At 59.0% G+C, this 27,649-nt stretch overlaps 1 protein-coding gene across 1 annotated transcript in view; it reads left to right on the top strand.

Annotated features, from left to right (window-relative positions):
• Positions 1 to 24,197, top strand: part of NCS1 (neuronal calcium sensor 1) — a 41,945-nt gene extending 17,748 nt beyond the window's left edge. The window contains exons 2-8 of the mRNA XM_016133832.2: positions 2,173 to 2,197; positions 12,462 to 12,600; positions 13,845 to 13,923; positions 15,085 to 15,173; positions 15,525 to 15,602; positions 17,443 to 17,559; positions 23,478 to 24,197. Coding sequence (XP_015989318.1) covers positions 2,173 to 2,197; positions 12,462 to 12,600; positions 13,845 to 13,923; positions 15,085 to 15,173; positions 15,525 to 15,602; positions 17,443 to 17,541 — 509 coding nt within the window. The 3' untranslated portion in view covers positions 17,542 to 17,559; positions 23,478 to 24,197. The remainder of the gene's footprint in view (positions 1 to 2,172; positions 2,198 to 12,461; positions 12,601 to 13,844; positions 13,924 to 15,084; positions 15,174 to 15,524; positions 15,603 to 17,442; positions 17,560 to 23,477) is intronic.
• Positions 24,198 to 27,649: the final 3,452 nt, after the last annotated feature.

Here is a 27,649-nt window from a genome sequence, read left to right as displayed (position 1 = left end):
CTGCTGCATCCTGGGGGCTTGGCGTGGGGGTAACCGGAGGCTGAGAGGCCCCTGGGGGAGGCTGCGAGGGCCTGTGAGGGGACCAGGGCAGGGTGGGGACTTCTGAGCTGGGAGATTCTGGGGAAACCTTCTCTGGCCCTGTGAGACCCCGTCTAAGGTCCGCAGTGGCCCTGCTACCCAAGCCCTTGTCACTGAGCTCCTGCTGTTTATGTCACATGATGCCGAGGTCATACAAGGTCATGAAGACCATTGGCCGACTTAAGATGGGGGTACCCAGCTGGGCATCCAAGCGGGTCTCCGGAGGCACAGTTGTGGCACTGCTGCTTCCCGGCCGGGTGACCTTGGGTGACTTCAGGCCAGTCAGCTGACCCTCATCTGAACCTCGGTCTCCTCCTCATTGGGAAAACGGGATCACACCTGCCCGTGGGACTTTGGTGCAGGTGCAGAGCACTGCACACCTCACTCTGCACAGTAAGCCCATTCGACACATGCGGAAACCGAGGCCCGCGGAGGGGAAGTTCTTGGTCCCAGGACACGCAGCTCGCGAGCCGTGGATCTGGCTTTGAACCCAGGGGGTCCGGTCTGGCTCCGGAGTCTGCGCCCCACGCGCCTGGCTGTGGCGAGTCTCCAGGTTCGGTCCGTGAGCATTAGCCGGTCGGCCTCACCTGCCTTTCACCGCTGGGCGTGGGTGGCGGGTCCAGAGCAGCCTGGCCGCAGTTAGCCCGGGGACACCCCCCTTTCCACAGCCAAAACTGTCTTGGAAAATTAGTCGTTTACACCCGATCTGGCCATTCCAGGAAGCCGGCACCTCTCCTCGTCGCCTGGCGGCCCGCTCCTCAGCAGCCCGTGGCGGACAGGTGTCCCTCGTGGGAGGGGAGTGTGGACGAGGAGGCGGCGTGCTGGGCTGCTGGTCCACAGACCTGGGCTCAGACCCTCTCCCTACCGCTCCATGTCCTGCCCGCGCTGTGCCTCAGTTTCCCCGTCCGGAACCAGGGTGGAGTAACGCCGTCGTCCCTCGGAGCTGTCGTCAGGGCAGCTGAGCCGAAGCCCAGGGACCCCGGGCGCCCGGGCGCCGATCCGGGCTCGTGGCGGGCGCTCGGCACGGGCTTGCTCCGAGCAGTTTTGAAAAGCGGCCTCAAGCCCGATGAGGCCCAGACAGCTCGGGGACACCTGCCAGGCCCGTCTTCCCCACGTCCCTGGGAAGGGGTTCCGGTTCCCCGGCCTCGTGTTCCCTCGCTCACGTGTCCCTTCCACACCCTGTGCCGAGCCCGTTCGCGTGCCAGGCCCCGTGGCAGGACTCGGGAGGCTTCACACCTGTCGCGATCGAATTCCCGGGACGGCTCCTGTGGCCGGCACTATTGCCGTTTTTCCCACTTTACGAACGAGGACACCGAGGCGTGGGGAGCCGGGTCGGCCCCTCAGGTCGCCCTCGCGGAGAGCGGATATGAGGTCTTCGCGTTCACTGATTTGAGACAGAGCGTGGGTTTGGTTCCCACTTGAACTGATTTAGTACTTTCCAGAAACAAACGTTTTTTCCTTTGTGTCACGGTTCAGGGAAGGATGACTATTTGGGCCTGGCTGGGGGCTCGGCCGCTTCATTTGGCTCATTTCGACTTTCCATTCTCGTCTTGTCTGTGAAAGAATGTAGCACTGACCACCGCGAGGGGCTAGAGGGCCGGGCCGAGGAGGGGACGGCGCTGGGCGCTGTGGGGCCGAGGAGGGGGCCCGGGCTGTCTGCCGGCCCCCCACACGCAGGCAGGGCAGCCGAGCGCCCCGGGAAGCCAGCGCCTTCTCCGACCGCGCCCAGGACTGAGCAATGGAATAGACTGTGTCCTAAACGTTGGCCGGCCCTGCCCGCCCGCCCCAGGACGGCAGGGAGCAGCCAGCCCCTGCTGTGACAGGCTGTTCTTGGCAACCCTCCCGCAGCACAGCGGGTATCAAGAGGGGGGCGGCCAGCAGTGCCCCTGCTGGGGGCGCTGAACACAGAGATCCTGACTGGGGCTGTGCGCCCGGGGGTATGTCCTTGCTCAGAGCTAGCCGGTGCCCTGACAGGGGCAGCAGGCCATGGGGCGGGGTGGGCTGGGGCAGGCAGGAGGGAGGCTGCCCAGTGTCTGCCCATCCCCTGGGACACCTCCCTGAACTAAAAGGCTACTTTTCTGTTTTCTCTTGCAGTTACGGAGAAGGAAGTCCAGCAGTGGTGAGTAGCTGCTTTTCCTCAAACTGTCGGGGGGAAGAGGGTGGCGTGTTGGCTTTGTGCCGATGGGACAGCAGCCCCCCTGCCCAGTACGGGGGGCGGTGGAGTGGCTCATCCACAAACCAATCCAGACAGGCTTTGTTCGAATTTCTTTGTTCACCACGGGCTGATGGAGAGATACTAATCAACTGGGTTGGGGGCTCGGGGGTGGGGTTGCCTTGCGAGGCATCGCTAAGGACCACCAGGCCCTGAAGGGTTGATTCCAGGCCCTGCTCACCCAAGGGAGGGGTCTGGACCAGAAGCAAAGTCAGGAGACAGTCCCAGGCCCGACTTTGTCACTGCGTCATCTCGTGGCCTTTGAGGAGTCTCTTCCCCTCTCCGGGGCTTCAGCAGTGATCGTTCAGACGGGATTAAGGACGGCAAGTCGGTTTCCTCCTGGATGCCAGCGCTCATCCGTCGGCAGTGCTCTGGCAGGAAGGGTTCTGAGGCTGTGTGGCGTGGAGCCAATGCAGAGTGCAGCAGCCAGGGGTTAATGCCATCTGTAATGGATTAGTGATGCCTGTCCTGGCCCCGGGGGAAGGAAGGTGGCATGTTTGTTGTCTGAAGGTCTCTGGGGAACGTGGAGCAGACAGGGGGACCCCGAGGTGGGGGTGTGGTTGGGGGACCGAGCAGACAGGGGGACCCCGAGGTGGCGGTGTGGTTGGGGGACCGAGCAGGTTAGCTGGGTGAGCTTGGAGACCTTCTAGAAAAGTTTGCTGGTTTGGAGATGGACCCTGTCCCGGCTTTGCCTTTTCTCTCCGAGTGACCTCACGTGATCCGGCTCCTCCGAGCCTCAGTTTCCCCATGCGTAGGACGGAGATGGTGACGCAGCGGGGAGGCATTTCCCGTACAGGTCGGAGCACAGTGCCCGAGAGGTGGCAGCCATTGCCAGTGGTCGGTCTCCTGTCCACTGATCCTAGACGTGGGTCCTCGTCCGTTTTGTTCTCACAGTCACCCATCCCATCGTGGCATTTCGTGGATGAGGCCTCCGAGCGCCCGCGGGTGGGGGACCTGTCCAGGTGCTTGGCATCTTCCCCCGCTCACACCTGCCCTTCCCCCAGAACAGCTGGAGGCCAAGAGGCCAGATGGGCTCCAGAGCCAGGGTGCCGGGCTTGAGTCCCGACTCCCCACGTCCTGGCTGAGCAACCTTGGGCAAGTTACTGGGCTTCTCGGTGCCTCAGTTTCTCCATTTGGGAAGTGAGGGTAACAACAGGCGACCTTTGATGGAATGTCGCGAGGAAGAAAAGACCTAATTTATATAAAACGTTTGGAACAGCGCCTAGTAATCTCTCCGATGGTGGTGTTAAAACAGCAACAATAATAATATGGAGACCCTACAATGAGGGCCCCCTCCTCGTTATGTCGGTGGGGTAATGCAGACCCAGACAGGCAGAGTGACTTGTTCGCTCATCGAGCCGACGTTTGAGCGGCCACCCACACGGGGACTCGGCCGCGGAAGAGAGTGTTGCAGGCCCAGGGAACAGCGAGGGCAGAGGCTCAGCAGGGGGACCCCGTCCTCATTGTAGGAGAACTCTCTCTAAAGAGCAGATAGAGAAAAATGATCTTTTCCTTGCCAGTGAGTTCCATGGACCTCAAGGACATGTCCTTTGGTTCATTTTGGTTGTGCCTTCAAGGTTAGGAGACGGTCGGACCGGCGCCTTCCTCTGGCCCGCTGGGGTCAGCCCACCAGCCTCGTCACCGTTTTTCTACCCTCAGGGCAAAGCTAGACCTGGGATGGTTAAACAGTGACCCTCATGCTCCTGCTCTCCCCGCCTGGGCCCATGGCAGACATGGGTAATGGATCACGGATTGCAGTGCTCGGGATCGCTCTCGTCCAGTGCTCCCGACAGCCGGTGCCATTGTCGCTAGCACAGGATGGAGCCCGCTGTTATCCCTAAAGCTCACTGGTTCACCGAGGCTGCGCCACAAGCCTGCCGGCTCAGAGGCCGGATCTGCGCAGCCCGCTGTCCCCTGGTCCTTTGCACAGGGGACAGATGGGATGAGTACCTGCACCTTAAATGGCCCGGCGCGTTTCAGAGGGCGCTCTCCCACCGGCCTCCAGCCGGTGCTCCTTCACGTTCTAAGCGGCTCTCGGGGCCCCCGACGGCTGGTTGGGGAGGGTGCACCACGCCTGCCCTGCCTTGGGAAGACTCAGGGTTCCTGAGGCCAGCCCATCTGGGCAGCAGACGATTTAGGACCAAACCATCTGGGGCGGAGGCGGGGCAACCGGAGGGAGGGCCGGGCAGAGGGCAGCAGGCCGCAGTGGGCAGAACTGTCCTGTCCCAGCTGCCGGGTGCCGGGGCAGGCTCGGCCGGGCAAGCAGCTCCAGCACCCTTCTTCTGCATTTTCCCTCTCCCTTTCTCTCAGGAAGCTGCTCTGTGGCTTCCCACTGCATTTAGAAAAAAGCTGCAAACCCCCGCGTGGCCTTTGGGGCCCCCTGAGGTCTCGACCTGCACCCCGCTTCTGCTGGCCGGGCGCCGGCCGCAGTGCTGTTTCAGTCATGCCACGCTCGTTCCCCGCCGAGATGCCCCAGGTCATGGCATCTCCACCCCATGTCACCTCCGTGAGGAGGTCTGCACTGGCCTCCCTGCCCCCTCGCTTATCCGGCACGAGCCAGGATGATCTCACTGTGTGCCGACTTTTACTCACGCAGGAGGGGAACCAAGCTCAGGCTCGTGATTCCGTGCTCTGTCCTGGGCCTTCAGCGCTGGTCGGGGGGCCCGGCTCCCCCCGGAGGGCACAGGCCCCAGGTTGTCAGGAGCTCAGGCCAGGCCATGGTGATGCAGGGCCCCCTGGCCTCTCACCTCGCAGCAGGCTCCACTCTGGGGAGCCCATGGCAGCACCCCCTGCTTTCCCTAGCTCTGGGCCTCTGAGGCTGCAGGCTCAGAGAGGCAGGTGGGGCCGGGGTCGGTCCGCGGCCAGCCTGGGACCCCGCCTGCCAGACCGCTGGCTCGTGACCCGCTCCATGCCCACCCTGAGCCTGAGCCGTAGCAGCGGGAGATCAGGAACCACAATGGGGGGCTGACCGGGGGCCCGTCTCAGGCCCCTCGAGGTGACCGAGGAGCAGAATCACCCGTTGAATGAAGACAATCGGGAGCCTGGGTGGGAACGGCAGGGCCCCCAGCACCGGGCGCAGTCCTGTGAGGACCTGCCCAGGCGCCGTGGGCGTGGGGTGGCGGTGCCGTCGTGGGCGGTGGCACGTTTTTCCAGCTTAAGTTTTCTGTTTTCCAATTGCGCTGTGATGCAGTTATTACCCGAATAGTAACCAAATAACCTGGCAGTGTTGCCACAGAAAATCGTGGGGGAAGCAGGAGGGACCCTGAAGCCACCTGGACAGGGCCAGCGGTCGGTCCTGGGCCGCCCGCCCTGGGCCCAGCCGTCGGTGAGGAAGCAGCCCGTCCCTGCCGCCCCCAGGCGCTGGGCTCTGGGCTCGTGGCCTGGACAGTGAGCTGGGGGAGGCCAGGGGCAGCCCCGCTCTGCAGATGAGGAAACCGAGGTCAGAGGGGCGGTGACACATGTCCAGTCGCGCAGCTGTGTGTCTGTGTGTGTGTGTGGGGGGGGGGTATGTCTGTGTGTGTCTGTTTGTCTCTGTATCTATGTCTGTGTATGTATTGTGTGTGCGTGGTGGGTCTGTGTGTGTCTGTATGTCTGTGTGTGTCTGTGTGTCTGCAGTGCGTGTGTAGTCTGGGTCTAGTCCCTCCTCTCCAGATCTTAGGCTGCCAGGACCCAGACCTGCTGGCTCTGGCCCTGGGAAAACCCCGCACAACCACGGCAGGGGTTCGGGGCGGGAAGGGGAGGAGGAGGAGCCGTCATCCAGGACGAGCTAGGACCCCTCCAGGGTCGCCTGAAGTCAGATCTCCAGGGAGCTCGGGGGGGGGGGGGGGGGGGGGGAGGGGGTAGTGCCGCGGGAAGAGGGTCTTGGAAAAGATAATAGGACAGCGTCCCGGCCGCGCGGCCCAGGCCCCTCCGTGCGGCGGCCGCAGCTGGCGGATCCGCTTCCCCACCTCTCCGTCTATCTGTTCGGCTCCCACCTTTCACGCTGTGGAGAGCAGCAGCTGCAGGGCTGAGGCCTCGGCTCGCAGGGAGCTCCCTGCTCCCTGGTCCCTGCACGCAGTCAGCCACACCAGGGGCGCCGGCTTGCTTCAGGCTGCGTCCCAGAGGGCGGCGTTCTGTGGGTTCTGTGGGGACACAGCAGTGAATTCTGGACAGGCCTCGCCAGCCGGGGCCCTTGGGCAACCGCGGCCCTGGCGGCCTGGGCGTCCTCGGGGCCGTCCTTGAGAACGAGCAGACGAGCCAGAATGGGGCCCGTGTGTCGGGGCAAGGGTGCTTCGTTTATTCATTCACTCATTCATTCATTCGTTGGTTCATTTATTCAGTAAATCTTTACCGGACACCTACTGTGTGCCAGGCCGGTGCGGGGCGCGGGGGGCCGCAGGGACAGAGGGACACGAGGTGCCTGCAGTCTCCTGGGGGGCACAGGCGGCGCGGCGGGGGCGGGAGTGGGGCGGGAGGCCCATGGCGAGGAAGCCCAGCGTTGAGTCGGGAGCGTTTCGTAAGTGGCATTCAGCCTTCGGTGTTTTTCTGAAATGACAGATTTCTTTTTCCCGTTTCCTTTTTAAGAAGTGTAAGAATGCCATTGTCGAAGTCAGGATTTTCTTCTCTTGTTTCCACCGTGTGTCGGAGAGCTGGTCCCCGCACCCTGCACACAGTCAGCCACACCAGAGACCCTGCCCACTGGTCCACACACAGTCAGCCACACCAGAGACTCTGTTCCCTGGTTCCCGCACACAGTCAGCCACACCAGAGACCCTGCTCAGTGCCGGGAAGCGAGTGCCCAGAGCTCCCTTCCCCACTGCGCCCTTTCCCCTGCCTGGTTCTGCTGCTCCCTCAGCTCCCCAAGGAGTCTCCGGTCTCCAAAGATTAAGACTCCCTGCTCCTGATCCAGGTGGCGTGAGGGGTGACCGACCGCCGTGTAAATGCCTCAGGCTGAGTGCTTGGGCGGAGTGGGGGGATCGTGGGGTCCTGGCACATCCTCGAAAGGCCTGCCGTGTACCAGGAGGTCAGCTGTCAGGAAGGGCTCCCTGGGACCGCAGCTGGGGCCTCCAGAGGGTATAGTGGGGGTGAGGTGGGCTGTCCGTGGCATCTCAGGCTCCAGTGCGCGGGGGAGGTCCTGGGCCGGGGGCTGGACGTGGGGCAGGTGTGCAGGACATCCTTTATTGTCCACGGTGCGGCTGCCCTTTGTCAAGGCTCAGTCAGGCCTGAAAGGCAGGTGCTATATTGGTTCCCACCTCACAGATGAGGATACGGAGGCTTAGAAAGGGGAAGTCCCCTGCCCAGGGTCACACACAGGTCAAGGTTGGTGCTGGGATCAAGCCAGGTCTGATTCAGAAGCCTAAGTCCTTCTTTCTCATTTTTTTAAACTTTAAAAAAATTAAACTCATTTTTCATATTACAGAATTCCTGCATGCTCAGTGCAACCAGTGAAGCATGGAGATTAACAATAATAATAGTAGTAGTAGTAGTAATAAAAACAATAATGATAGTAATGATATAAAGGCCTCCCTTCCCCACACCTTTCTACTGCACGCTTGAAGCGCTTGTCTGAAGTGGGCGCCCTCGTGGGTGGCTTGTCACGGTGGCGGACACCCTCGGGCCGTTCGTCCTCTGTGGTGCCTGGAGATTCTGGGGCTGGGTCCCGAGATCCCACCCCGAAGTCCTGACCACGCCGGTCGCCCCACGTTACCAGTCAGCAGTGTGCGTTGTGACAACGGGACACTTTGTGCCTGTCCCCCGCTCCCTGGCCCGGCCTGTGCCAGCGACGATGTCGGGACTCCCCTCGCTTCCGCCTCGGGTCCAGAATCAAGCAGAAGGGGCTGAGAAAGCCGGCCCACCGAGGGCTTTGGGCCGCCGGCGAGACTGGGGGGTGGGGGGACACCAGAGCCCAGCCCTCAGTCCCCGCCGCCCCCGGATGCAGAGGCGGCGGCAGGCGCTCCAGTCTGGCCACCGCGTTTGCTGGTTCTGTGACTCCGTTTGACATTTGCTGAGCACCTACTGTGTGCCATGCGTGGTGGGGGGCCGCGTGGGTTCGGGGGTGAGCTAGGAGACACAGTCTCCTTCTCGGGGGACCGCACGGTGCACTCACTTTTCCGTCGTCCCCCAGTTCAGACGACTCCCCAGGCACAGCTGCACAAGGCACCCCCCACGGCCCGGTCTGGGGACACGATGCCCTGAGTGTGTGCGCGGCAGCGTGGCCAGGTCTGGGGTGCCCGGGGAAGGGAGATGCACGGGAAGGAAAGGGTAAGCAGGAGTCAGCTGGGCAAGGAGGACGCGAAGAGGGGGCTGAGCAGGAGAAATAGCCATGTGGGGGCCCCGAGCCAGGAGGGGGCTTAGCCGGCCTCGGCCTCAGTTTCCCCACCTGTACAGTGAGTGCAGCAGTCTTTGCCTCCTGGGACGATTCAGGGAAATCACAGCCCCGTGTCGGGCTCTCAGTAGGTCCCTGATGGCGCCTGGTACTCAGCATCACAGACACCTGTGGCCGACATCCCCAAGCTTGCGGGGATCCCCAGAGATCCATTTAATCCAGTGCTTCTCAACTGGAGTGGTTCTGTTCCCAGGTGATATTTGGCAATGTCTGGGGACACTTCTGGTTGTCACGACTCTGGGTGGGTGCTGCAGGCCTCGCCAGGGACGTGGCTTTTCACCCTACGACGCGCCGGCCAGACCCCACCACCGAGGACCACCCAGGCCCAGTGTCAGTGGTGCTGGGCGGAGGGACCCTGATCTAGTCCCAACCAGTTATTCTTCCAGCAGGGACATCGGGGGACATGGTGGGGAAGGAGTTTGCTCAGGGCCCCTCTCACAGCGAGACAGGACAGGGCCAGGACCCGAGCACGGGCCGGCAGGTCCTGGGCACCCGGCAGAGGAGCCGCGGGCAGAGGCGCTGGCTCCTGGCGGCAGGGAGTCTGAGGAGAGAGGGCGGGGCCGGGGGTGGCAGACGGAGGCAGCCCGGCCTGTTGGGGCCTGGGCAGGGATGCAGACACATCGCTCAGACATCCTGGGGAAGAAATTTCTGGGCATGGACTTCCTTATGAGACAGCAGCTCCCTTGGGTGCCCGCAGCGGGGTGTGTGCCTGGTGTGGGGTGTCCCGACACAGCCAGCCAGTGGGGGCTGGGCAGCATGCACCTCAGGATGGGGCCGCTCGAGGCATCGAATCCTGGTCTCAGATCTATGATGACTCACAGGGAAAATAAGGGGCCCCAGAAACCACTGGGGGTGCCTGGGACAGCTCAGACCTGCCCTGTCTCTACTCCCGTGAGGCAGGGTGCCCCCCGCCTTCTGATGATGAACAACGGGGTGGCAGGCGCGTTCCCGTGAGCTGACGCTGGGGCGGCGCGGCCCAGCGGGGTGGGCGAGCCTGGGAGGCAGGAGCCCTGTTTCTGCAGCTGACTTGCTGAGTGACCTTGGGCCAGGCTCGCTCCCTCTCTGGGCCCCCAGCTCCCCAACAAGCCGTGGAGGAGGGGCGCCCAGCGGTGGCGGGTCTCACCATCCGCGGGGAGCACCGCGTTCTGACCGGGGTCCCCAGGGCTCAGGAGGGGGGCGCGGCACACGGGGCCTCTGCTGTCTCTGTCCCCGCCTGGCGGTTTGTTCATTCATTCATTCGTTCATTCATTCCTCCAGCTCACTGGACAAACGTTTGCTGAGCCCCCGTGACATGCCAGACCCCGTGCCAGGCATTGGGGCACCGTGGTGTCAGGCGGGGGACACAGCCTGAAGGCGAACATGGTGGGGGACGCACCAGGGGTGTGGGGGTGCGGGAGCCGTGTGACCTCTGCCTGGGTGGCCAGGGTGACTTTCCAGAGGGAACAGCATCCAAGCCGGGCACATGGTGGGCATGTGGATTTGCCTGATGAGCTGGATGAAGAGGAGGAAGATGTTTTGCAGGGAGGGGACCTGCAGTTACAAAGGTCTGGAGGTCGGACCTGGCACTGCACATTCTAGAAAGTGCGGCCGGGTGTGAAATATGGGGGTGGTGGTCAAGAGGAGGCCGGGGTTGGCCCGTGGGGGTTCGTGGGGCCCCTGCTACTGACACCGAAGGGGACTGGGGTTTCACAGTGACAGTGACAGCCTCTGCAGCCCCCCAGGAGGCTCCCTGCTGGGGCCTCCTGCTCCCACCCGCCCCCCCCCACTAGTACCGCACCCCCCTGCCAGCCCACCGCAGCAGGAGCCATCAGCGCCCGCCGCCGCCGCTGGGCTGCTGAGCTCTCGGCTCCCCCGTCCCCCGCCCCCGAGGGACCGCCCCCGTGAGCCACCCGCAGGGACTGTCCTGGAGAGGCCTTCAGGCGCCTTTTGTTTGCTCTTTATTGTTTTCAATCGTGTAGAATCAGTGACACCAGCCACTGTGGAGAAGTGAGCCCTGAGGGAGCACAGGGGACGTAATGTCCCGGGGTCCAGAGCCATCTGGTGACAGTGGCGTGTGCCCACCACGTGGATCACTGCGTCCTGGCGCCAGGCGGGTCCGCTCCTCCTGCCTGGTGCCTCATCCTGGCCTGGAGGCCTGGGGTCACGGGCCAGGTCTCAGCCCTGAAAGGCTTGGCCGTGGGCTGGCCCAGGTATGACAATGTGAGCCCTGCGTCCCCAGCCGGGAAGAAGGCTTTAAGGAGTCGGGCGTGGAGGGGACCAGTCCCTTCCTGGGACCTGCTGTGGGAGCGGCACCTGGCCTGTGCCTCGGTGCCTCCATCTGCGAAATGGGATCGCTGGACCCACAGCGTGGGGCGAGGTGGCGGCTGCGTGAGCGACTGTCCGCAAAGCGCAGAGCTCAGAGCCTGACCCGGGCTGCCGCTTGGCTGTTACAAAGGTCCAGGTGGAGGGTGAGACAGACTCAGGTTACTGAGCTGGGACCTGCCTCCCTGGTGCCCAGCGGGAGGGCGAGGAGGGGCACAAAGGCCTCGTCTCTTTCCCGGCCTCGTGCTTGCTGGGGGCAGTCAGGACAGTGGTATGCCCACTCCAGCCAGGCCCCGAGAGGAGGTCCCACCCCTGCACCCCTCAGCCCTGAGGAACAGTGGACATGGTAGCAAGAGTCTTGTGTTGTTTCTTTTTGACAATGGATGTTCATCGTTTAGGCTGGAGGATCCTGAGGCTCCCTCCTGAGGTGTCCTGCACGTCCCTTCGGGTCCCGGTGCCTTCGGTGCCCATCCCAGGTTCCCAGACTGTGCTCTAATGGGTGGGGAGCGGTGGCTTCTCCATAGCCTCCCTCTGTCTGTGGACCCCAGCTGTGGCGCCACCAGCGCTCCCAGAATCCTCTCCTTGCACGTGAGGGAGGGAGGACCATCTTGGCGCGGGTCCCGGTGGAGAATGCTGGGGCGGGTGGGAAAGTCTTCAGTGGCTCCGAGCATCCCGGCTCTTCGCCTTTGATCCCCTTGCAATCCCTCCCTCTCCGACTGTCCTGACGGTGGGCGTCGCTGTAGTACCTAAGTCACAGGGCTGTCCAGGGCGCTGTTCCAGGAGAGAGGTTCGCCGAGTTCCCGGCACAGAGCGGCCCGTGGGGAACGGCCGGGGCCGGCAGTGGCCGGTCCTCCCGCTGGCTTCCCCGTGTGTTGGGGAGCTTTTATCTCTAGCCTGTGCCAAGTATGCTATGTGCACCGTCTCACTCGAGCCTGACAAAACGGGCGTGATAAACTGTCCCTCTTTATAGACGAGGAGACCGACGGTCAGAGAGGCGAGGGCACTCGCCCGCGGTTGCAGAGCTAGCAAATGGCAGAGCTGGGATTTGAGCCGCCATCCGCTGCATGTCTGGAAGGTCTCGTGCCGGACGCTGGGAAGGCAGGGTGGACAAGTCCAGCGGGAACAAACCGGGGGCCCCTCATTGTCTGTTTACACAGTTCCTGGGAACTGCAGCTGGGGTGGGTGTGTGTGCATCCCGGGGCTGCAGGCATGTGGGAGGAGCCAGCTGCTGGCCCCATATGGTGGCTCCGCCCACCAGCATCCCCAGCAGCAACAGCCACAGGGCCCCCTTGCATAGATGAGGCTCAGAGAGGTACAGTCAGCCACCCATCCCAGGGCTCACAGCTAGCGAGAGGCAGAGGCGGGGTGAGCTCAGGCCTGCGATGTCCAGGTCTGTGCCCACGACCCCCAGGCAGCGATGCACAGCCTTCGGGGTCCTGGGCGGGAGCTCCTGGCCGGCGGGTGACATCACCATCTCACCCCGCCTCGCTTGGTCTGCGACCCCAGGTACAAAGGCTTCATCAAGGACTGCCCCAGCGGGCAGCTGGACGCCGCTGGCTTCCAGAAGATCTACAAGCAGTTCTTCCCGTTTGGGGACCCCACCAAGTTCGCCACATTTGTTTTTAACGTCTTTGATGAAAACAAGGTGAGTCGGGGACCGACAGGGCCTGTGCCAGCCCCGAGTCCCCTAGTCCCCTTCCTCCTGCAGCAGCTGCTCAGCTCCTGGGGCCCCTGCAGCATCTCCACGCCCACTCTCTGCTGCCGACGTTCCCTCCTGGAGAAGGAACACACACGTGTGCACACTCACACGCACACACACACACACACGCACATGCATGCACACGTACACATGCACAAAAATGCATGCACACTCACACCGCCACGCACACAGATGCACACACATATGCCATGCACATGCACACACAGGCATGCACATACATGATCACACATGCACTCACGGCACGCACAAATACACGAACTTGCACGTGCATGCACACGTACCACACACGTTTATGCACACACACATGTTTACCTCGACCTTCTTCTTACAAGCACCAAATGCAGATGCCTCCAGGGACGATAACGGGATTTATCATCACCACTTGCATTTACTAAACGTGTCCTGTGTGCCGAGCCCTTTATGCGACTTATTTTCGGCGAGGCCTTACAGCCACCCGTGGGGCTGTCCTCGCAACCCCGTTTCGCAGACGAGGAAACTGCGGTTCTGAGAATCAGACGGTGTGGGACGTTTCGGTCCTGGCTCCTCTCGCTGAGCGTCGTGTTTCCAAGGCTGATCCGCGTTACAGCGTGCGGCCCTTCCCGGTGACAGCGGCGCTGGCCGTTGGCGTGTCCACTGTGGGGCATCCACAGTCCAGTCCTGGCCTGGCTTCTTCCCCAGGTGCCCCCAGCGTGACCGTCACCCTACCTGGCCCTGGGGAGAGCTCTGCCCTCTCCAGGCCTCAGTTTCCTTGCTTGCAAAACAGAAAGGCGCGGGATTAAACAGTCTAGAGCCCCGCCCTCTTCAGGAGCCTCGGAGCGGGTGGTTCTAGGCCCTGGGAACGCGGTGCTCTCCGGGGCGTCTCCCGCGAGGAGGGAGGGCGTGTGAGTTGGCCGTGTCTTCTGGCTCCTTCTCGCATCAGATGTGGCGCAGGGCTCTTCCTGCAGCCTCGCCCCTTCCTTCTGCCCCTCCCGCCCCACCTGTCCCATTTCTAACCCTCCTCCCTTCGCCCTCCCCATTCTTCTTGCCCCTCACCCCTTCGCTCCCGCCCTCTCCACTTGGGTGTCTGGCGCCCGCTGCTGCCCATCACCACCTGCCCGAGGTTTGGCCCGACCAGGTGGCCCGGCGCTGACGGAGCCCACCCCCACCCCCACCCCTCTCTCTCCTGCCAGGACGGGCGGATTGAGTTCTCCGAGTTCATCCAGGCGCTGTCGGTGACCTCCAGAGGAACCCTGGACGAGAAGCTGCGGTGTAAGTCCCGTGCCCCGGGCTCTGTCGGGCAGCCGCCGGGTGGTCCCAGGTCAGAGAGCGGCCGAGGAACGGGGCCAGGCCATCTGTGCAGGGCTGAGCCCGTGGCCAGGTGTTCTGCCTTTTCAGGTCAAGGGCGGGTCCTGGAGGGGGCCGTGCGGGACGGGCACAGCTCACTTAGGTGGGGGACAGGTGGGGCAGGAGCCAAGGGGACATTCAGCAGGCGTGGGCGCGGGACCACAGGAAGTGCAGCCCGGAGTTGCAAGGCCCGTAGCCCGTGCTGCGGCCACCGCCGAGGAAATCACCGTTTTGATGACTGACCTCATTCATCCACTTGTTCACCCAACAGAGACTGACCGCACAGGGCCACGTGTCTGTGCTGGGCCAGAGGCCAGGCATCCACAGGCGAAGCAGACAGACAGGCACCTGCTCTCCTGCCTGTCAGTCTCCTGTGGGGACATTATTGTTTTAAATCCCATAAAACTGCGACTGACACAGGAAGAGGGAGGTGTGAGCCGACAGGGGCGGAAGCCCGGGCAGTAACCCCGCGATGCACGGGGGGAGAGCAGGCTGGAGCAGGAGAGGAGGCGGGGAGGGGCTCCGGCCAGGGGAACAGCCCGTGCAGGCCCTTGCTGGACGTGGGGCGCCCGACAGGGGAGCCGGAGAGGGGAGGAAAACGGCTGGGCCAGAACGCGCTGCTCACGGGGATGTTCGCGGTGGCTCGGTTTCTCTTCTTTTTTTTTTTTTTTAATTCATGCAAAACCTCCGCCCTCCCCGGGCATGTTCTGTAACTTTCTTAGTCCGCCACAGGGAGACGGTTGGGCACTGCAGAAGGGGGCGGGGGCTGAGAGGCGGCAGAGGCTGGAGCACGGGAAAGGGGTGCAGCATCGGGGTTCCTCCTGGACCCAGCTCCTCCCTCCCTCCTTCAACTCCAGCCTCCGAGGCCGCGGCTCTCACCGATGCCCCCTTGTCCCGTTTAGTTCCTTTTTTCACAGCCCTAGTTGAAATGGCGCGTGTGTGCACGTGTGCGTGTGTGTGTGAGTCCATCCCGGTCCGCCCCCGTGTGAATATCTGTGGACTGGACCAGTCGTGGGTCGTAGATTCTAACCGCAGCCTGAGGTGCAGAGGGCCCCGGGTGACTCTGCCCTGGCTGGTTGGTCGCAGGGGCCTTCAAGCTCTATGACTTGGATAACGACGGCTACATCACCAGGAATGAGATGCTGGATATCGTGGATGCCATTTACCAGATGGTGGTGAGAGGCCCGGGTCCCCCGGGGTAGGGACTGGTGAGAGGGGCCTCCGGTCTAGTGACCCGGCCTGGCCAGGGGGAACCACCTCCTTGCAGCCGCTCTCATATGCCTGGGCTAAGAGATGGCCGGGTGAGGGTTACTGCCTGGGTTCACTCTGCACATCTCCATCTTGGGAGGCAGGTGAGGGCTGAGGCGGTAGCAGGGCTGGGGCAGCTGGGATGTTCCAGAATAGAATGGCAGAGATGGCCAGGCATTGGGAGTGAGAAGGCCGGGTGGTCCTCATCTGGAACCGGCCCGGGTCTGGAGGGCAAATTTTGGCCCAGAGCCCAGCCCTGACCTTGACCTTCTCGGCAGGGCAATACCGTGGAGCTCCCCGAGGAGGAGAACACACCCGAGAAGAGGGTGGACCGCATCTTCGCCATGATGGACAAGGTGAGGCTGGGGTGGAGCTGGGCCTCGGGCAGGGAGGTGGGGCGTGGCCTGCGTCCAGCTGACGGAGAGCCGAGACCCCTCACCTCTCCCATAAATGCCTCTGACCACCTGTGGACCACTGGTCCAGCCGGCAGCATCCCTGTCCAACACCCAGAGTTGTAAGTAAGTTGGCCCAACACTTTTCCTATTTCTCAGCAAAGATTCTTACCCTTTTTAAATTTTTTCCTTGGACCCCTTTGGCTTTCTGAAGTGTATGAACTTCTCAGAATGGTTGCTTTAAGTGCATCCAATAAATCCATAGGATCAAAAAGGAAGCTGAATGTTTTGGAGTACAGCTTTCAAAATATTTCTTAGAAAGAGTCTGTGCCGTGGTGTTCTAGGAGCTTCTTTATGAATGCGTTAAAGAAGCGATAGCACTGGGTCTAAGCAGCCCATGTTTTCAACGTGGTGACTTGGGTGCGCAATGCCCACAGCAGCCACGATACGTCGTGAAAGTGCCTGTGAGTCCCACGGTTGACAGTGTCACAGGTACTGCTGGTTCTGTTGGGGCTCGTCACCCGGTTCACCAGTGACGGAAAAAGCTAAATTTCAGTTAGACGCTAGTGAAAAGAAAGACCTCATTTTTTCCCCGGGTTCACAGACCTGCTGAATCCTATCCACAGACCCCAGGTTAAGAAACCCTCTCTATCAAACTTTCTTTAACCTGAGATAACTTTGTTTCAAATGGTGGTTTGATACCAGGGTGCTAAGGAAACATAAAAGAATACAAATTACAGTGACGTTGGGGGGATGAGGACATGCCGGCTGGATACAGGCGCTGGCCCTGGAAGCTTTGAGCCCGAGGCCATCCCTCCCTACCTGCAAAAGGGAGCCGTCAGCGGTCTAGGTGCGCACGGGCTCCGCGATGCTGGTCTCTCGTAAAAACCACACGAGGCTTTCAGAGGGTTCAGCGAGGACACTCGCTTCCTCGTGCACTGGTTCAATGTCGTTCAACCCCAAGGCCACATACTCCTGCAACCTCCCGATTCATACGTCACTCATTCTGGAGTCGGACTGGGTGTGGATGCTGGCTTCCCCGCTCACCAGCCGTGAGACCCTGGGCAGGTGACCCGGACTCAGTGTCCTCGTCAGTAAAATGGGGATAAGAGCAGCACCTCTCTCAGGGTGGCGGTGAGGACCCTGTGAGGTCAAGTGCATGCACTTGGCATGTGGGGGCACGTGGCAGGTGAGCCTGGAGGGCGCCCTGCTGAGCTGGTTGGAACCCTCGTCACGCTTCCCCGCCAGGGGTGGGAGGCATGGGGGGTTCCCAAGGCCTTTTTCTTTTGCTCTCACTGCTCCAGGGGAAGGGTTCTGGCCCAGCCCAGCCCTCCCCTGGGAGCCCGCTGAAGTCCCTTAGCGTGAGCTCCGCTCACCTCCTCCCACGTCTCCCGGGGTCCATGTAAATGCTCCAGAAACCATTTAAATGCCCTTCCCAGGATGACCCCCAACGCACGCATTAGGCTCTGCGCCTTCGGGATCAACCACCATTTAGAGAATTAATAGCAGTGATAACTCGGGAGTGGTGGGCGCCTCCTGCTTGCCAAGCGCTTCACGCAGCGCGAGCGCCCCGAGGAAGCCCTGCAACTGTCTCCACTTCCCAGACGAGGGACAGGGCCTCAGAGAGGTGGGTCGCGTGCCCAGGTCACCCAGCCAGGAAGTGCCTGGTTTGTCGGCTCACCCCGTGAGCTGCCCCTACCCTCTCCTGACCCGCCTTCAGAAGCTTTCTTGGGACCTGTCCTGGGCCAGGGGCCTGGGGGCGGTCACTTCTCCCTCTCCCTTAACCACCTCTCTCTGCTCGCAGAACGCCGACGGCAAGCTGACGCTGCAGGAGTTCCAGGAGGGGTCCAAGGCGGACCCTTCCATCGTGCAGGCTCTGTCCCTCTATGATGGGCTGGTATAGTCTAGGCCCAGAGCTGGGGTGAGTCCAGGGGCCTTGGGGCCTGGGGCGGGGGGACGGGGGAACCCATCCACAGGACACCTAGAGTTGGCAGATACGTACCTGCCCAAGTTGGGGTCGTCCCAGTGGGGGCCTCGCTTTAGGGGGCGGCCTAGGAGGCAGGGCCTTTGGGTCAGCCAGAGGCCCTCTACTGTGTCTTTTTCATTCGCCCAGGGTTTGCTCGAATATAAGTTTCCTGGGATCGAAGCCACTTAGAAAATCCCAGTTCTCAGCCAGGACCGGGGGGCGGGAGTTTCTCATCCCTTCTCCGAGTGGCCGAAGCTGAGCTCCTGGCCGTCTTGGTCACCTGCTCGCGTGGCTTCTTGTTTAATCCGGTCGCATTTGCCGTACGTGGAGAATGGCGGCCTGGCCCCCAGAGGCCTCGGCGGCGGGTAGAGATCTGTCTTCCTTTTCCCTTTCTCGTCTCCTTCTACCTCCGTTCTGCCTCTTCCCCGTCGGTGCCCCCCGTGCTGGCGTGGGGAAGGGACTGAATGACCCCCCCCCCCCAAGATCCCGTCCAGCCGCAAACACTCTCGTGAGTGTCTTCTGCTGCAGAGCTGGGGTGAGTCCAGGGTGTATTCTGTTGCTGTCTGTCTACGAGTAGACGCACGGTGACGCAGGGTAGGTGGCCCTTCAGCTTCGTACACGTGACCAGTTTTCAAAGCGGCCGGGCGCTCCAGACTCCCCCCGGCGGTGCGCGGGCGTTCCCGTGGCTCCCCCCACGCCGTTGCCAACGTCGGCCATTCCCTGTCTTCTTGACCTTGGCCATGTGGGCAGGTGTGTAGTGACAGCTCGACGTCCTTTTATTTGCCTTTCTCCGACGAGCGCGAACGTTGGGCGCCCGCCCTGTGTGCGCCATCCGTTTTGAAATCTCCCGTGGGGAAGCGCGGTATCGGTTACCTGTTGCTGTACCCTGTATTCCCTTGAAACGACAGCTGACGAGAGCCAACGGCAGGGCTTTGGGTGCAGCTCGGCTGCGTGCCTTGGCTCAAGGTCTCTCATCAAGATGCCATCAAGCCCTCGGTAGGGTGACCAACCATCTCAGTTTGCCCATGAATGTCCCAGAATTAGTTCTGAAAGTCCCCTGTGCTGGGAAACCGTTCCGTCTCAGGGGAACGGGGATCAGACTCAGCAGTTGGCCAGGGCTGCAGTTTCGTCTGAAGGCTTGGCTGGGGGTGACCCACGTCCACGCTCACCCATTCAGTTTGGCAGGTCAGATCCCTCACCACGTGGACCTTGGCATGGGGTTGCCCGGCAACATGGCCCAAGATGAAAGGCGCGGTCTTTTTATAACCTAATGTTGGAGGTGATGGCCATCGCTGATTTTTCAAGAAGGTCTCGACTACTTCAGGCCATTTGCATTTTTATATGAATTTTAGAGTCATCTTACACAGGTCTACATATAGACAGACACACATGCTGGGATTTTGATTGGGAATGCGTTGAATCTACAGTTTAATTTGGGGGAGAATTGGCATCTTTATAATGTTGAGTATTCCAATCCATGAAAATGGTATATCTTTCTATTTATTGATTTAGGTCTCATGATTTTTTTTCTCTGTAATGTATTGCTTTCAGCTAAAAGGCTTTGCACATCTTTTGATAGATTTATTCCTACATAGTTGATGTTTTTCATGTTATTATAAATAGTAATTTTAAAATTATATTTTCCATTTATTTCTGGCTAATAGAAATTCAGTCGGTTTTCTTTGTTCATTATGTATATTTGTGATCTTGCTAAATTCATTTTAAATTTAGGAGTCCATCTTTGATTCATTTGGGTTGGCTACATTTTATTTCTTCCTTTCTTATCCTTCTCCCATTGATCCTTGTTCCTCTCCCTGGAGGTTGGGTCCTCCAGTGCAGTGTTGCGTAAGAGTAGTGAAGGTGAGCCTTCTCGAATGTTTCACCTTTGGTCTTCGGAAAAAGCTTTCAAAAATTTAACATTAGTTGGGATGTTCGCTGTAGGTGTTTGTAAATACATTTGATCAGAGTCAGAGATTTTTCTTCTTTTCTAGCTTGCTGAAAGTTAGTTGTTTAAAAAAATCATGAATTCATGTATCTGTCGAGGTGCTCATGTGATTTTTCTCCCTTTTTTGTTGATAATATGATGAATTGTGCTCATTTTTGAATGCTAAGCCACCCTTGCATTCCTAGAAAAAACTCCACTTAGTCATGTATGATGTGTTTTTATATATCATCAGATTCGATTTGCTGATATTTTATTTAGGAGGCCTACACTGTTCTGAAGCTTCTGTTATAATTATTATTTTACACAATAAATCCTTTTTCATGAAAGGACTTTAGAAAAACATGTCTACAAAGAAAACCTCAATAACAAGTTTATTTTAAAAAAACCTGTGAACATTTATTTGTGCCCAGAGTGATCAAAAAAGTATTGAACAGTCACAAAAAAGTAACAGTCAGTAACAAGGTCACATATAATCAAACTGATTTGCAAAGCAAAGATCACAGTTATTTCCGTTGGCAGCTCTGGGATCCTCGGCGCGTACCGGACCATCGTCTAAATTTTTCGGAGTCCCCTTTTGTGAATTGCCACCCGTAGTCTCAATGGCACCTGTCATGTGACGACTGCTTTCTTCCCTCCAGGCGGTGGGAAGAAGCGGTGTGAACACGGCTTCTTGCTACGCGCCCCCAAGAAAACGTCGCACGGTGCAATTAATTTGTTTGAAGTGTGCAGATATTTTTGAATCACCTTATTGTTTTCTCCTCAGCAACAATGAGCTCGTAACCATATGTTGTTGACGGTGTTTTTTTTTTTTTTTTTGGACGAACAACTTATAGGAAACATTTATTTTTTTCTTTCGGAGACTCAACACTAAGAAAAGAGGTTTTTAGTGTTTTGCCCTGGCTGGCTTAGAGTTCACATCTTGTGCCCGCACTGGCTTTCTTTAACACGATTCGTGTAGACATCTATCTTTTTCTCACCGGTAACATGTCGACGAGAAGGTGTAACTTTATTTCCACGGCAGGCTTTTCAGAGTGACAAGATCCACCTTTCTGGGGCTCTTCTCCATAATCACCCTCCTCTTTTCCTAAGCCTTGCCCTAGAGCCTACTAGGTAGGAATTACATCCAATTTGTGTTCTACCATTTTTTATGATTAATTTGCCTTCTCTGAGTCCTGACGTATCATGAGTCTTAGATAAAGTACTGTTGTTGGATTCAGAGTTATTCAGGAACCAAGATCATGCGTATCTTCTACGTCACCAAATGTAGAAGCAAAAATGTAACAAATGTGAAAAATGATGGTTTGAGACCGTCGTTTTTAAAGCTGCATAATATTCTCTTACATAGCGAAGCCAGTGATGTGGGACCCCTACGTTGTTGGAAATTTGGGGGTGGATGGAAACATGTGTTTGTGATGGCAACATTCAGCCGCAGTGGTAGAGAGCATGGCGTAACCCCGTGCGCCCACCACCCAGCTTCTCAATCACCAGTTCACAGACAGCCCTGTACCGTATCTGCTCTCCCGAACACACGCCCCCACGCCGGGTCATTTTGAAGCAAATTCAAGGCATCATATCATTCATGCATATCTATTTCAAAACGTGTTTATAGAAGAATGAGTCTTTAAAAAAGCCATAAGATAAAAAAAACGATATTAACTCCTTACGAGTCCCGTCTTCCAGTTCCTTGTTCTCTCCCAACTTTTTTTCACTCTGTCTATCGGAATCAGAATCTGAATAAAGTCCGCATGTTACAATTGGTTGATAGGTCTCTTAAGCTGATTTTAATCTATAAATTTTCCCCTTCCTTCTTTTTTTTTTTTTTTCTTTTTTCTTGCTGTTTGTCCAGAAACACGTTCTGTAGAGTTTCTGCAGTGCGGGCTTGGCTGACTGCACGCCGTGGGACCGCTAACACGTTCTTCCTTGTCCTTCCTGGAAATGGGCAGTTAGACCCACAGCCTTGCTGGGCATTTGGTGTGATGCACCAGACAGCACGTTTTGTCTGGCGTTGGCAGCAGCCACTGATGGTCACCGCCGCAATTCGTTCATTCATTCATTCATTCATTCGCAGGTGGTGCAGAATGGTGACGTCCTCTGCTTCCTCTTCTTCTTTGCCATTGGCCAGATTGGTCCCCCACAAAGGCACACGTCTCCATGTCAACTATTTGGTTCCCCCCGAGTCCTAGTTTTTAGTAGAAAAGGCAGGATAGATACTTGGTTCTTTCTGTTTATTTACCAGTTGTCAAAATGAGTTGGATTTCTAACATCATTTAGTGGTGACCAATGAAGTTTAAAAAAAAAAATTATATGTATCTAGATTAGGAATTCTGGATTTAAGTGCATTCAGCGAGTTTCCTCCTGGGTGCCGCTTTAATCAGCAGATACAACACTGCAAATCACAGGTGTCCACAGAGCGATGCAGAAGGCGAAGGAGGCGACTCAGCCAAGCCTCCCGGGGTTGGCATTGGCGTGGGGACCTGGAAGGCTGGAGGACACAGGCCTCTCCCTTGGGGCACGCTGGCCTCTCTCTGGGCGGCCATTCCTGTCCTCCATCTCCTGTCACACCTGTGCCACGATGCCCCCCCCCCAAGTCTGGTGCTCCCCCAGAGCCACTTCCACAAAGCCCCCGACTGGCCCAGGTGATGTTTTCAGGCCGTCTCACACAGATCAGGAAGATGGCTCCCGGTGGGTCAGACCCCTTCTCCAAAGGATGGGGACAGGGCCGTTTGATTCAGCGCGGATGCGGAGCTGGTTACGGGAGGGATCTGCGGGTGGCACTGGCGTGACTGGCTCCATGCTGCCACTTTTGAAAAACGTATCGAGGTGAAACTCACATAGCACAGAATTAACCATTTTAGTGAACGATTCAGTGCCGTTTAGTACATTCCCAATGTCGTATCTCCACCACCTCTGTCCGGTTCTAAAGTATTTGCGCCACTCCAAAACCTAACTCCATACCCAGTAAGCAGTTCTTCCCCGCCCCCGCCCCCCGCCAAGCCCTTGGCCAGTACTTGTCTGCTTTCTGTCCCTTTGCATTTGCCTGTTCTGTACAGTTTATGCAAATGCAAGCGTAGGACACGTGGCCTTCTGCGTCTGGCTCCTTTCAATCAGCATGATGTTTTCAGGGTTCTTTCTTGTCGTAGCATGTCCGTATTTCCTTTTCATGGCCGAGTAATATTCCATCGTGCGGACGGACCATGTGGTGTTCGTCCATCATCTATTGATGGACACCTGGCTTGTTTCCACCTTTTGGCCATCGTGAATCTTGCTGCTGTGCACACTGGTGACCGTGGATCTGTGCGAGTTCCTAGCTCCCATTTTTTGGGGGACATACTTGGGGCGGAATTGCTGGGACGTGCGGTTAACTCTAAGCGTTAACGTTGAGGAACTGCCACACTCTGTCCCACAAGAGCTGCCCCATTTGAAATTCCCAGCAGCGGCGGACGAGGGGTCCACTTCCTCCACACCCTTGCCGGAACTCGTTCTTGTCTGGTTTTTCGACGACAGCCATCCTCGGGGGCGTGAGGTGGCGTCTCGTGGTTTCGATTTGTGCTTTTCTGGCGACTAATGCCGCCGAGCATCTTCTCACGTCCTTCTTGGCCACCGAACGCCCTGTTCTTAATGCTTGCAACCCATTGACGTCATCCCGTGGCTCTGTCCCCCTCTCCTGAGCCAGTCCCCTGCGCGTGGACGCCGGCCTCGCTCCCTCCCTTTCAGCCTCGCCGTGACAGGCGATTCTATAGGAAGCATCTTACCTGTTTCCTAAGGGTAAACGCGAAGCACCCATGGGTCAGAGGGCTGCGGGTTGTTAGGGCGTCTGACGTGCCACCCCGCCGTGCCCTGGCATCGCCTCCCCCGCCAGCGCCGTGTGCGCGCCTGTCCCCAGCAGCCGGCTCTGCGCCCGCCTCACCGGTGGCCTCGTATCTTGCAGATGCCTGGGAACCACTCGCCTCCTCCCGTGCCATGAGGCCGCCTCGGCCCTGACGCCGCCCTCCACGTCCACCCAGCCTTTCTCCGCATCCACAGCCCAGCCAGGCTGGCCCGGAACCGCCCGCGAGGCCCGGCCCTCCGCACCCCCTGCCCCGCACCCGCCCGCCCGAAGCCACTGGCTCCAATCGCCAACAACCTCTGCTTGTCCGGAAAACAGCAACTCGAGACGGAAAAGGCTTCAGCCCTCTCTGCAAAACCAAGGCCTCCGCTGCCCTGCAGGCAGCCTCGGTCCCTCCTGCTCTCCCGCCTGTGTGCTTTCTTCTTTTTTTTTTAATTTCAAATAGACATTGAAAAAGAAAAAAAAAAAACACTACCTTCTGTTCTAGAAGATTCGGACTGACAGATGGGAAGAAGGCCTTGGGGACCTCAGAGAACTCTGCCTCGTCCTTCAGTCGCTGGGAGGCCACGGAAGTCACGACCTATCCGCGGGCGGGCTCGGGCGGGGGTGGGGGTGGGGGGGATGTTGGGGGGAGGGGCTGCCCGATCGACGTTATTTGTCATCCCATCCTCAAGCAGCCAGCCACCTGCGAGGCCAGGGGCCTCGATTAGGGCGATGACGATTTTCGTGATAACAGTATTGTGCTTTTCGTGGGGAAAGTGAGGTTATTTTGTTTTTGTTTTTGTTTTTATATATATACACATATATAACTGATACCTTTTATTTATTGGTTGTTAACTGTTGCTGCTGCCGCTGCGTCCGAGCTGCCGGATGCAGGGCCTGTCGTTTACCTGTGCAGCCCTCGCTCACCTGCCCACGCGCTTGGGACGATGGCGGCCGGGAGCGGCCAAGAAGCCAAAACAACTTTTTTTTTGTTTTCTCTCGGATACCATGCTCGATGTTGGGAAAGGGGAAAGGTAGGCTTCTTAACCGGCTAATGCACTGTTCCCTCCTGAACCCCTCTCCTCTGCTCCCCGTCCACGTCCCTCCCGTCCTCTGGGTCCGTCACACCTTTTCCGAGGACCGACGGGGGAGATATCTTTTGGTTTCTCGGCTCCTGCTTTGGTGTTTGTGGCAGCGTGGAGGGGCTCATCCTGGGGCCCAGGAGCCAGGAGGGGGGGTCGGGTTCGGAAGGAAAGAGTGGGGAGGGGAAGGGGGAGGGGCGTCTTGGTCAGCAAGTGAGCAGAAGCGATGACCCCTTCTCCCTCCTTGGTGGGTTTTGAAAATGGTCTCTTGGTTTTCTCCCGCTCTGCTCTCCTGCCTTCCTGTCTGCCTGGTTCGGTAGCCACATGGCCTCCTTCCCTGCCCCTCTCTTAGCCTAAATGCTGGGGGAGTCGGGAGGAGAGAGGAGCAAGCCATCCTGTCAGGCACTGGCCTCTTCTCGGGGCTGGGGCCCGCGTGCTCACAGGAAGCTGTAACTCTCCCTGCCCCCAAGACAGAGCGGCCCCAGGCTTGCCACCAGGAAAGTCAGCCCAAGGCTGGCTCTGGCTCTGAAATTTGGGGCTCAGCCCCCTCCCCACCCTTTCCAGGCCCCAGCTACCCCACGGCAGAGCCAGGAGGCTGGTCGATCTGGAAAGCCCCTTCTAAGCTGACTGCGTAGTTCCGAGTTTCCTGCACTTCGTGATTCTGTGGCCTGTGGCTAAGCGTCCCAGAGTCCGGCAGACACAGAGAGGGTCTGAGTCACCATTTTGTCTCTTGGCACAAGTCTTCAGGGACACGGCAACCGCTGGTTGTGGCGTGTGGGGTCGGATGGCGCACCTGTCCCTTTCCCGCCGTGCTTCCTGGTCCCTCCTGGACTCTGCAGCTGTCTCTTTGGCCCAGAGCTAGTCCTCGCCCCAGCAAGGCTTCGGGGGTGAGGAGCGGCCTCCCGGACTGCGCGGGGCCAGGCCTGAGTCTCGAATTCCTGCTGCTGCTCTACAGAGGCAGCAGCCCGTCATCTCCCTGCTCACCCCAGCCCTCAAAAGCTGGGCCTCCGTGCCCACTTTGAACTGTCCTTGGTCTCCACTTCACACTTCCTCAGGAGGCCGGAGCTTCTGCTAATTAATCCTCAGACAGCAGCCCCTCCGCCAGAGAGCACGGCTCTGCCAGGGCGCACGTCCCGTGCTCAGCCAAACCCCAAGCTCACCCTTCCGGCATTAGCAGAAGTCCCCCAGGTCCTGCACGGACAGGAGCATGAGGTCCCTGTTCACAGGTGACCTTGAAGCCTGGGCTTTTTTAGGACTCGGCAGTCACCTGCTCAGGCCACTGAGCCCAGGTAGCCCAGGACTCCCCCAAGTCCTGCAACTCCTTTGCCTGGTTCTGACCTAGGTAGGACCTGAGAGCAGGAGATGAACTTGGCTACGTGGGGTCAGAAAGGAGGGGCCCTTGCCAGGTCAGATTGCTTCTCTGGCCCCTGCCTGAGCCTCGATCGCGTCTCTGGTCTAGCGGGAAGGATGTTGCGTGCAGCTCGTCCTGGGGGCATCGTAGGAAAGGGACCGAGGCCGAGCCTCATCCAGGGCTACTCATGTGGACCATGCCAGCCGAGGCATCCATGCCCAGACACCTGTGTGCCAGGCCTTTCTCCCACCTTCTAGGGAGGTGGGTTGGCCTTTAGGTTTGGAGCCCGGTGTAGCTTTTGGCCTTAGCAGTCAGGGCCGGGGACGCATGTCCTCCTCAGATGCATCTTGGGTCTATACCCGAGACAGCTCAGAGCTGCCAGAGGGCCACCCTTTCTCCTGGTAACATGCTGGGCACTGGCCATTTGTGCCCAAGGTTGCCAGGCACACTCGGCCTCTCACCAGGCCTCTAGCTATGCCACCTTTGGGACCCAGGGGAGCCTGTGGGCCTCTCTCCCAAGCACCCTTTTCCACAGAGGCCCAGCCCCCTGAGATGCTGCTCTCCTGGGACTCCAGGCCATCTGGAAGCCAGACTCAGTTTCTCTCTGCTGACCCTGGCCCCTGGGGCCCGGGAGCAGGGCGCAGCCTCGGGCAGCTGTCTGCAGCAGCCCGGCCCTCCTCACGGCAGCTGCTGCCCACTCCGCGTTGAGCGTACTTAGGAGACGGCCACCAATGTCTAGTGTTTAGCCAGGCAACGTTTAGAGTGACGTCAGTGCGAACGAACGTGACCCTCTCCCCCTGCAGTGCTTCTCAGTGTGACAGCCAACTTCCTAGAGGGGCGCACCTGGGCTTTCGGGGACATTGTCTCTTCTGTGTGTGGGGTGCCCGGGTTCCCCGGGGAGACGCAGCTTCTCCCTGGAAAAAGCCCCATGCAGCCAAGCAGAGAGCCGCCCTGTTCCCACTGCAGAGGCAGCTTCTAAGGGAAGGGATCCGAGGGAGTGTGGGTGCGCCCCCTGGTGGCGCTGAGCTGCAAAGGCACTTGGGGCCCCAACTGGCCCGTTGGGTGGCGATTCCGGAGGGAGGGCGGCTGCAGGTGGGAGGTGAGCAGAGGGCTAAGATGTCACCCAGACCTTGGGCCTCTAGCCCCACATTATTGAATGTGTGTTCCAGATGCCCCCTTCCAGGTGGCCCCAGGGATAGCACGTTAATTAACATAAGGGCACTGTGACAGAAGCCTTGCCCCCCTCCCCACTTTTTTTAATATCTGCAGAATAAACCCAATGGTTGATTTTTGAATGAATAAAAGGCTTTTGTTGAATAAACACAGCTGGTCCCATCTCTGTCTCGGCATCTAGGCTCAGGCTCTGTCCGCCCCCCGGGACCAGGACAAGCGCAGAATGCAGCCCCCTCCCCGCCGCCCGCCTGGCTACCACACACGGTCATTTGCCTTTGCCTGTGCAGTGGCCCGAGACCCCAGGGAGACCCACACGCTCCCGGTCTGACTCAGCGACCAGCCTTCCGCCGGGGACTTGGAGCGAGTCGTTTCTGCTCGGTGGGACTCAGTTTCCCCACCCCTCGGACGGAAGCGGGAGTCTTGGCTCAACCCTCCTCACAGAGGTGTTTTGGGGAGCAGACGTGAGCGTACCTCAAGGAGGCGAAAGGCCAGTGCAGGAGTCTGAATTGTCATGGTGTCCCCACAGGTAGCCTGCAAATGTGGAAAGGAATTAGGGCAACTCCTACCCCCCCCCCAAAAAAAAACAAAACAAAACAAAAAACCAGTGCTTCGTGTCTGTGGTTGTTTTCTGTTTGCCTCCCCAGCCCTCTCCGAGCCCCTTTTTGGGGTGCTGTCCTGTCTGAATC

The sequence above is a fragment of the Rousettus aegyptiacus genome, unplaced genomic scaffold (assembly GCF_014176215.1).
Source record: "Rousettus aegyptiacus isolate mRouAeg1 unplaced genomic scaffold, mRouAeg1.p scaffold_m13_p_3, whole genome shotgun sequence".
Taxonomy (NCBI): domain Eukaryota; kingdom Metazoa; phylum Chordata; class Mammalia; order Chiroptera; family Pteropodidae; genus Rousettus; species Rousettus aegyptiacus.
This window is presented reverse-complemented; position numbering and strand designations above follow the sequence as displayed.